The following is a 10973-nucleotide window of genomic DNA, read 5'->3' on the forward strand; positions in this document are numbered from 1 at the left end:
CAGTTTCCTAAATTGGACATTTGTTTCAAGCCCGCACATGACAGATCTCTGGTCTGTACATTAAAACATTTCTCTAATCGCTAACTGAAGAAAAGCCGCTGCGATATTGCATAAGGAAAACCTTTATTTAAAAATGACCACAAAATTTGCATGGTTCCAGTCTCAATGCTAAAACATTTATCAAATTAGGTTCAGAAGTCATTTAATATAAAAATGTACAGTACATTGTTTTACTCAATAATAAACCCATAATTTAATCCCCTGGACATAAACTTAAATTGTGCTTAAGAGACAAATTGTATATTCCAAACAAACTGCTTATTCTGAAAATACAGCAATATTATACATGATCTTATTAAAAACTTTTCAGCAAGTAAAAAAAGAAAAGAAAACAAAAAACGGTCTATTTCTAAATGACAGTACCATGAGCCACAAATTCACAATGAAAATTAAATAACATTAACTTAAAACATCTTTCAGTCACAGCATTTATTTTTGGGCCATGTTTTCATTCGGAAAACAACTCTGCATCTATCTTTAATACATAATAATCAAAAAAAAAAAAAAAAAAAAAAAGCATCCTGACATGATTTGCGCAATTTAACAAAAAATATTTACAGCATTTTTGACCTGAAGTAGTTTTGGATAAGGCACAAGGAGAGAGTAGACACAGAAAACAAAAAAACATTGATTTACAAGCACACACGTTATCACCAACCCCTACAGCTAGAAAAACCCTCCCTCCCTGATACACTTTTGACTGAGACTTTTCATCACAACAGCTCCAAAGTGTTTAACAGTAGTACACAGAATAAAATAAAACCTCCAAATCTGGCCTTTGCAGTGAGAATCAATCAGTGTATAAATCGTTATTTTACATTTTGCCCGACAGAAATCCCCCATTTCACAGCTATGCAACTTGGTCCTTGATAAAGGGTTTTCAAGTTAATGCTCAACAATAATCAGTACTGAAAGTAAATCAAAGGGAGGTTGACCTTGAGGAACAGCAGACCCTCCATGTTTTCCAGTAAAGGCCTGGGCTGATTCAGGGCACAGTTGACGCTAGCTGTGCTGAACAGTGTCTCTGCTGGGACGATGCTGGGAGGGCAGCCCACGTAACGGGCGGCTACTTTGGCAAGATCGGGCCACAGGAACTTTTTCAGATTCCAATAGTCGAGGGGGTCACAGCTTTGATCAAGTATGTCTTCCTCAAGGTACTCCAGCACTGCCAGCTCTGAGGACTTTGGCTTCTCCTCGTGTTTTATCTTTTGTCGGATGTCAGCCATCAGGGACCAGAGGTTGTCCTTGTTTGAGTGGGAGGTGTTGGAGGAAACGGGGGCCTCATTGCAGCCGTTGGGCAGCGGAGGCTTAACTGCAACTGAGGTAGAAGAGGACAAATCCAGCTCCCCGATCAGATCTTGCTTACATCTCTCGGCTTCTTCTTCTGTGAACAACGAAGTCTTGTACCGTGGGTCCAGCATGGTTGCCCAGGTGTATCGTTGGTCGTGCAGAGTTGTGGACATTTTGCTCACCATGGCTTCCTTTAGTGACTTGAGCATATTGTCGATGCCCACGGTTTCGTCAAACAGCAGGTCTATCTTTCTGTTGAGAATGTGAATGAGTGGTATCACTTGTCCCAGAGTGGCAGTGCGGTTGCTCATCTCCCTGCAGGCAACTTCGAAAGGTTTCAGTGCATTGCAGACCGACAGCATTACCTCCCACTGATCGCAGCTTATCATTTCCCTGAAATTGCACTCGATCGACATCTCATCGATGGCTTTCTTCTGTTCCACCAACCTCTCCAGCATGAAAAAGGAGGTCCTCCATTTGGAAGGAACATCCTGTATCAGTTGGTTCTCCGGCAGCTGGTGGACCCTCTGAAGCTCAGCCAGCTTCTCCTTGGCCTTTGCTGAGCGGTGCACACGTTCACAGATCTTTCGTGCAATACTCAGAAGGTTCTGAACCATTCTCTGGCTCTTTATGGCTTCGCTAACAATGAGGTCTATAGTGTGTCCGAAACACTGCATGGTGACATGGCCATGGTCCTCCAAGGTGTTTCTGATGGTGTTGTTATCAGTTACAGTGAACCCCTTTTTCAGCCCTGATGAGGTGATCCAAGAATCCCACAGATACTCGAGCTGCTTTGGGATGTCATGCATATCGTGATCACAGTCTATTTGTGAGACACTTAGGAGAGCGGAGCAGTGAAAGTCCTGACCCTGGGGTCTGACACTTGACTCATAAGTCGCCCAGTGGGCAGTTAGGGTCAGGTATTCCCTTGTCTGGCTACTGACCCAAATACTAGTTGTGAAGTGGACGACACCACCTTCAGCCTCTTTCAGATGGGTCAGCACAACGTCCTTCACCCTTTCGTACATATCCGGTATGGCAGTGCTGGTAAAGTAAGAAGAAGGTGGTAGAGAATACTGAGGCTGGAGGTACTCTAGTAGTCTGTTCAGTCCAGCATTCTCCACCATAGCTGATGGCTGAAGATCCAGTGCGAGCATTTCTGCAATAAGTTTGGTGATTTTTTTGGCAACCGGGTGGTGTTCATCAAACCTCTCACGGTTCTGTTCCGTTTCATAAACAGAAGTGTCCATGAGCTCTTGTTTAACATGAATTTCAGCAGACGGCACATCACCTGAGATAGTATTGTTACTTTCAAGAACATGTCCGTGAAATCTCTGCATGTGCCTGAAGAGGCAGCTTGTGCCAAGGTTTGTAGTCTTTTTGCCTCTGCTAATTGTGCGGCCACAGTGCAAACAAACCACCTTTGTGGGGTCAGCGGGTGAAATGGAGAAATGGTTCCACAGTTTTGACGTCTTTTTACTGAAAACGGGCAGTGTTTGTGGCTTTTTCTCACTGGCAGGGCTCTCAGTTTCTTTGGTTGAAACTGCGTCCGTTGCGGTGAGACTGGTGTAGGGATGAGGGGAGGATTCCTTCTCATCTGTGCTTTTTTGGTTTTTGAGGACGTCTGGGTGGCGTCTCATCAGATGCCTCATCAGACAGCTTGTACCAAAGTCACCCCGTTTCCCCCGACTGATGACGCATGGACAGTAACGGCACAGTGCTTTTAACTGGTCAACTGGCGACACTATGAAATGGTGCCACACTTCAGATTTCACCCGTTTCATGATCCTCTTGTTTTGCTGGAAAACTGAGTGATCCTGATTGAGGCTGGGGCCCTCAGAGAGGTCGCATGGTGAGGAAGTTAGGGGTGTATCCTCCCCCTGAGTTTTGAAGGAGAGATTTAGAGAGGATTCTGGCCCTGACAGATGCATCACCTCATCAGATTCATCTTTTATATCCATGCTTTCCTCCATGCTTTGGGGTAAGTCATCTGATATGGTTTCTGGGGAGGATGGAAGAAGGGGTGATTCTTTTTTAACTTCCAGTGGATCCTGTAGTTGTGTGCGGGGCAGTAGAGAGGGCGGGTTTGTGTAGGGTGGGGGAATGTGATTGCCCTGTCCATTTTCCTCAATGACAACCTCTTTGTGGGCCCTCCACATGTGACGAATAAGACAGCTTGTCCCTAAATCCTTCCCATTTTTACCCCGACTGAATTCATTCATGCAATGGATACATACTGCTTTGGAATTGTCAGCAGGTGACAGGTAGAAGTGTTTCCATACAGCTGATCTCCGGCGGGAACTCGAGCCTTTTGGGGTCCCAGGGAGGCGCTCGGGCCCACCGTCTGACATGTCTTCAAGGTTGTTGTCATTGGAATGTGAGGATGAGAGCGTGCTGCTAACTGTGTCAGCGTTGGCATACAGTTCTAGTTTTGGTTCGACTTTGGGTAACACTTCTTTGGATGACAGATCTGAATTCTCAGCTGAGGAGGTGGACGGTGAAGTGTTCTTTGAGGCAGAAGAAATAACGTTATTTGTCAAGTCTCCGTTTTTTGGTGAGTTTGGGGATGGAGGTATCAAAGATGAGGCGAGGGAGCCAGCCAGATTATTCGAGGACGCGTCTGCTCCGTCTTGTAAAAGCACAGTGGGGTGAGCCCTTCGTACGTGCCTCATTAAGCAACTTGTACTGAGGTCTTTCTCATTCTTACCCCGGCTGAACTCTTTCATGCAGTATAAACAGATTGCTTTGGTACTGTCTCGTGGTGATATGCAGAAATGATTCCATGCAGGAGATTTTTTCCTCGGGTTGGTGTTACTCCTCATAGACGACAGAAGGCTCTGAGTGACAGCGTCCATGGCAACATCATAAAGGGTGCTTGTGTATCCACTTAGTATGTTACTGTACTCATCAACATCTCTAGTCACAAAAGGGCCAACTGAGCTACCAAATGTTAGCCTTTCATCATCCTGGGTTTCATCCTCCATTCCATTTGCATCCACAGTCTCCTCTTTGATATGTTCACTTTCTTCATTCCCATTTTCGTAGTTTTCATTCTCCGCATTTCCCTCAGTATCAGTGTTTAGGCATTTGTTTGAAAGAGCGGGAGAAGCTGGATCAGCCTCACTTGCTTTGTCTGATTCCAACTGTTTGTCGTCCTGAGGAGATAAATGGAGAGAAGGGGGAGAGTCTTTATCCAGTGTTATTGAGGAACAAGCAGGTGACTTTGCATCATCGTGAGGGTTAATGCTGTAAGATTTGAACACGTAGCCATCCTGGCCCTCAATTTTCAGGCAGGTCCCTTTCGCTTCTCTTTTTTTACTTTCTATGGAGCCATTAGGTTCACTGACCATATCCTCACTCATGTGAGACACCTCTTCCTCCCCATCCATGGCAGCAGCCCAAGGGTTTCTGTAGAATAGTCAGGTCTGCGTTGTCAAATGTGATCAGCTTTTTTAGGTGTAGTCATCAATTCTGCAACTCTCAAGCAGGTGTTGTGGTGAGTGTGTGGCTCTCTGGGACACAGGGTGCCTGCTTGTCCCTCCCCATTTATGACTGAAGTAGTCCCACCTCTCAGCACACAACCTAGAGACACAGAGAGAATATATCAAAGTGTATTCTTTGGAAATAACAAGACTCCAAAACAACAGGTGATACGAGTATTTTGCAATTACACAGAAGTCCTGTACATGACATTTTACTTTCCTTCTTATTTTCCAAACTGGTTGAACAGGTTGTTTATACGAGCAACAAATGGTGAGATGCGTTTAAAGTGACAACTCCTGCTCTAAAATCATGTTCCGTAAAATGCCCTTATTGACAACTCTAATTTTGGTAATAACAAACATGGCCATGTTAACAAGTTGTCAAGCACCGCCTGAACAGAGTATTAAGTAGTCATTATGAGGCTACAGAGTCTCATTTACATGTGCATGTTCAGCCCAGCTTTCAGGTCCCCCACCTTCGTGGGTTTCTCCAGGATCTGGCTCACAGCTTACATGTGCAAATCAGACCCATCCATCAAGAGCTGGAACACTTCTCCAAGCGTCTTCCGTGGAACTGTTGCTCAATGGGTAAGCCTTCTGACTAATAACAGCCTTCACTTATCATCACATATTTAATACCCTATCTTTCCTCCTCTTCAAACGGTATGCAAATTGTTTCCTGTGTACTGCAACAGTCATGCTTACCACAGAAATAATCACAAAATTTATACTGTTAATTTAGAATTTTCAGTTTTGAGATTTTATCTGTATGCTGTAACTGTAACATTTCGTTATGTTTAACTGCCTCATGAACAGTAGATCTATGCACAACTGAAAATGAACCACTGTAAACTACCATAACAGTTCAGCAGCTGATCGCACTGATTAGCACGTCTTAGGCAATAGCATCTGTTTGAAAAAGAAGCAACCTGCAGTAGTGACTCATATTTGTAGAGGCAGTCTGCTATGTTTTGTCATAACATTAAGATCTTACTAGTAAGGCCCGACCTTTACTGAGTTTTTGGGGTCACCATCGATATTGACAAGTCGGCCTATATTACGTGTACATTATCTAAATATATGCAAAACACGTTTTCTTTTGCAATCAAACACGTGACAAAGATATGTAATGGAGGCAGGAATTTTTACAGTGTAACAATAAGGTTAACTGTTAAACATGACATGAGTTCACTGAAACAATAAATTTAATTGGGGATTTGATAATTATAAATTATCCAAAGCAGCTTTTTCTTTCACAACGGTGTGTATCGGACAACATATTCACCGCTACCATTTAGGGCTGCAACAATCAGTCGACTAATCGACTATTAAAATAATATATAAAAGTACTGTAAAAGTGCCCCAAAATACTCTTATTGCAGCTTCTTACGTTCAAATATTGGCAGATTAACACTCTCCCATGATGGTGAACTAAAATCCTTTGGTGTGAGTACAAAACAAGACATTAGATGACATGATTTTGGGGATTGGGAGAGACAGACCAACATTTTATCACATTTTTGGATAAAATGATTAGTCGACTTATTGAAGAAATAATGGACAGATTAGCCGACAATGAAAATAATCATTAGTTGCAGCCCTACTACTATTATAGATCTGTGATAGGCCAATATTGGCATATTTATATCACTCTAATTATTAGACTATTAGTGCATTATCGGCACCTTGTTACAACGTTTATCAATACACACAGTGAAATGTGCCAAAATCATACATTCAGATGCCAGATCATTAGTTCCACCTCGCTGTAGTAATCCATTTACAACAACAGGATAGCGAGGTCTTGTTAATATTTGTCGACCCTCACTGATACAAATGCAGTGGTTAAATATTAAAAACACCTCTAAATTTAATGCAAAACAGTATAACAGCACTACAATCTACAGCCTCCACAATGACCACTGAGTTGAATATAAAAAAAGACATTGTAATCGTCATAAAAGTAGTCTTTATGACACGGCTGTTGAACTAGCCCACATTAGTTTTAACTAGGTGTACAAAACACACTGGTAGCTAGGCGACTATGTTGTGTATTTTGTTAAATCTCTTTGTACCTTGATCGCAGGTACACCACCGGCTGTTGGATCAGGTCAAATGACCCGTGCCTCACTTAGCACTCAATGTTAAGTCTATGTACAATTATCTTCCTTATGTCAGGAAGTATTGTGTTACTTCAAACCAATGCAGTTACAACCAAGCCTTTTGTACATACAGGATAAAATAAGTAAGGGAATATATGGAGACTCCTTTTCAACAACAACATCTAGCCTAACCTTTACAATACAAAAGCAAACAACACAGGCAAGCCCTACAAGGGGGTTAACATTGCTCAATATACAGTATGTGTACATACAAGACACATTAGCTCTGGGAATATTAGCCTAAACACACAATTACACCCAACTGCAGACTGGCTTATACTAACAAATAACTATTAAAAAAAGTCATTCATTTTAATCTAACTGCATGAATGTGGCCGCCATATCTAACTTAATTCTTTAGTATTAAAACAGTGTTTCATTTAAACAGGCACACAGTAGCGTGGAGCCATTTCCTAAGAGAGCAGTTTTCCGGGTTTGGCTTAAGTGCTAGTCAGGAAGATGCGAGAGGACAGCAGAAAATAGCCAACGCTCACTAGCTTTCATCTTCACATGACACACAAGTTGTAAACGGTCACCTACACACCGGCTTTCGCTTTACCCTCGTTGAATAACAGCTAACAAAACCCCCCAAAGCTGTGCGACCTTCACAGCAATTAATATTTAACGTTACAATTAGACATTGTTGGCAGTTACGCTACATCATCAGTAAACACCACGGTGGCTATCCTGGTGCTAACTGGGTTAGCCGCAAAGCAAATAAACACACAAAAACAACACACGGGCTTCAACACTTGTGTCACATGGATTCTTAGCGTAAATATTCGAGACAATTCAACTTCTACAACTATCCCAGTAACGTTTCAATGTCCAGTTTGGGTTCATTTCGGACCACAGCACGACTGCTAGCTGGTTAGCTGCCAGCTAGGCCACACACAGGACACACTAGCTAACCTGGCGAGGCAGAACCCAGCCGTGGCAACACACGAACCACACGGGATCCGAATCAGACCAGCTCTCACCACGACGTCCCGACCACATTAAGGCCTCCTCGGACACGTACATGTGCTCGTTGTACTTACTGTGAAGTGTGACGGTGGGATCGCAGGGTTTCGGCTCCTAAACAGTTAAATATGACACATTTGATTGATCCGGAGGGGGGGTTCACTTTGTTGCTTTTGTCTCCTGGTTAGCTAGCAGTTCACGTTCGGCCGGAGCAGCTCCACACAGCGTTGGACGGAAGGAACATGTTTTAATGATGTCACCGGGCGCAGGGTCCTCAGCATGGTGACGGGGAGGATGTGTCCCCACACATCCTTGTTTCTTTATTATAAAAACTAATAATACATGGATAAGAGAATCAATACAGAGGGCCACGATTGGTAAATCTGCTTCTATTTTTGTTTGGAATATTTTCTATATTGGTATAGTGTGGGGAAAAACATGGGTATTATTAACCAGAATTTTCTTTTTTGTTTCACATAGGTGTCATTATTATTATTAATTAATAATAATTATTAATATTATTAATTATTATTATTTATTTATTTATTTATTTATTTGGACAGAAAATGAAATACTCACATTTGATACAACAAAATCTAATTTACTTCATTATTTTATGTATTTATTTATTTTTTGAGAATGTGCCTTTAGTCAGACTTTTTGGGAGGTATGTTTATTATTATTATTATTATTACCATTTTTTATTTTAATTTTAATTTATTTTATTTTTTGTTACAGAAAATAAAAGGCTCATATTATATACAACAAAATTTAATTTACCTCATTATTTTTATTTTATTTATTTTATTAATTTATTTATTTTTGGAGAATGTACCTTTAGTCAGACTTTTTTGGGGTATGACCTATTTATTTTTATTATTATTATTATTATTATTATTTATTTATTTTTTTATTTATTTATTTTTTAACATAAAATGAAATGCTCACATTAGATACAACACAATTGAATTTACTTAATTTTTAAGCTAAATATTGACTATTTTTGTTCCATATGCCACAACAGAGGAAAGACAAATCATCTTTTTGGAGACTGTACCTTTAGTCAGACTTTCTGGGGGTTCACCTGTTTCTTACTAGTATTATTATTATTAGCAATAGTAGTAGTAGTAGTAGTAGTAGTGGTAGTAGTAGTAGTAGTTCACAGAGAATGAAATACTCGCATTTGATACAACAAAATTTAATTCACTTCATTAGTTTATTTATTTATTTGGAGAATGTACCTTTAGTCAGACCTTTTTGGGGGGTATGACCTGTTTATTTTTATTATTATTATTTATTTTTTTAAGAAAATGAGATTGTCACATTTGATACAACAAAATTTAATTTGCTTTATTTGTATTTATTTATTCATTTATTTATGTATTTATTTACTTACTTACGTAACCAGACAGTCCCACTGAGATTGAAAATCTCTTTTACAAGAAAGACCTGGTCGAGGCCAATCAGAAGAACACATTTTAAATCCAGCAAATACAACATACAACACAAAAACCCACAATAAAACAACTATTCAAACATAGTGGCCTCTCAAGAAACAGAAGCACATGTCTCTATCACCACATTTTTTATGATGCCCTTAAATTCATCAATGGATATAAGTGTTTCTTATTTGAAATGTATTTGGAGATTGTTCCATGTTTATGGTGCAGAGTAGCAGTTTTCCCCAGATCTGTTAAAACCTGGGTACATTAAAAAGCATCCACCTGGAGGAGCGTAGCTGGAAACTGCCAGAGCTGATACACAGAAGGGTGCAGAAGTAGGCAGGAAGTTTATCCAATATTGCTTTATAGATAAAAGTATAAGATGAAAATGAAAACAAACTCAAAATCTGTGAAGACTATAGCCTCATGTAATGAGTTTGATTAGCAATTAATTTATTTTAATGTTGTTTATATATAACACAATGCTATTTCTGATTGTTATATCAAATTCAATATAACATTGATTATCGGGTGCATTCTGTTTTAGTTCATTTTTAGTAACTCCTCTACTTATGTTACTCCTATTGTTACTCTATAAGGCGCTGGTTTTGCTTTTGCTCCTTGAAAACACTTCTTATATTGTATATTTTGCCACATATTTAATACTCTATTGTTCTAAAACTGGGCCTGTGACCCTGACCCAGGGAACCCACTGGTTGTCTGGTTGTTACTGGTTGTGAACGTTAAATTGTGCTTATCATACTTAGTGTTACTGTAATTTAAAGCATTCTTTGGCACAAGAATTACCTTCAGGATTTAATTTAATTTAATTTTATATACTTTATTAATCCCAGAGGGGAAATTCAATTTTTTCACTCTGTTTTTTTGTCAATTACACACAGGTCCGAACACACACATGCACAAACAGGACCTATACATGCACTAAGTGGAGAGATGTCAGAGTGGGCTGCCCATGACAGGCGCTCAGAGCGGTTGGGGGGTTCGGTGCCTTGCTCAGGAGCACCTCGGCAGTGCCCAGGAGGTGAACTGGCACCTCTCCAGCTACCAGTCCACGCTCCATATTTTGGTCCGGACGGGGACTTGAACAGGCGACCCTCCGGTTCCCAACCCAAGTCCCTATGGACTGAGCTACTGCCGCCGATAAATTAAGTTCTCCTACATTGAATTGAATTTATGTTTGCCCATTATTTTTTATCTCTTCATCTTTTTATGTACAATTTTTTTATTTTCATTGTGTAAATAAAGCATTATGCTACATGAAATGGTGCATTACTTTGACTTTTCACTCATAAGATCAGAATTACTGACCTGATAAGACCAATTGGTCTATTGTGATTTGTTACTTTAACAAGTAACAAATGTTATAGCCTATAACAGTGTACTCCCCCACTTGCCCACCCAAAATAAATAAATAATAAATAAACAAACAAACATGTAAACACGGGAGTCACACAGGAATTTTCTTTTGACAAAATTAGAGTCATTTACACCATAAACTGATGCAGAAAAGAAATAAATTGGTGCATAAAAAATTTCTAGAAAGCATGAAATTA

At 40.2% G+C, this 10973-nt stretch overlaps 1 protein-coding gene across 3 annotated transcripts; it reads right to left on the reverse strand.

Annotated features, from left to right (window-relative positions):
* Positions 1 to 106: 106 nt before the first annotated feature.
* zbed4 (zinc finger, BED-type containing 4) lies at positions 107 to 8177 on the reverse strand. 3 transcript variants are annotated; one of them, XM_050036133.1, is made up of 3 exons: positions 8035 to 8177; positions 4698 to 4932; positions 107 to 4505 (listed from the first exon to the last, which is right to left on the reverse strand). In XM_050036133.1, the coding sequence occupies exons 2-3, from the start codon at positions 4737 to 4739 to the stop codon at positions 963 to 965; spliced, it is 3585 nt and encodes a 1194-aa protein (XP_049892090.1). In that variant the 5' UTR covers positions 4740 to 4932; positions 8035 to 8177; the 3' UTR covers positions 107 to 962. The 3 variants fall into 3 exon arrangements, with proteins under 3 accessions (XP_049892090.1, XP_049892088.1, XP_049892089.1); XM_050036131.1 differs by having other exon boundaries at positions 107 to 4932; XM_050036132.1 differs by lacking the exon at positions 8035 to 8177 and adding an exon at positions 7907 to 8024 and having other exon boundaries at positions 107 to 4932.
* Between the last annotated feature and the right edge of the window lie 2796 nt (positions 8178 to 10973).

This window comes from Epinephelus moara, chromosome 23 (assembly GCF_006386435.1).
Source record: "Epinephelus moara isolate mb chromosome 23, YSFRI_EMoa_1.0, whole genome shotgun sequence".
Taxonomy (NCBI): Eukaryota; Metazoa; Chordata; class Actinopteri; order Perciformes; family Serranidae; genus Epinephelus; species Epinephelus moara.

What these genes read in the sequence shown, in the direction of transcription:
- zbed4 (XM_050036131.1), bottom strand. Translation starts at nt 4,739, where the DNA reads ATGGATGGGGAGGAAGAGGTGTCTCACATGAGTGAGGATATGGTCAGT.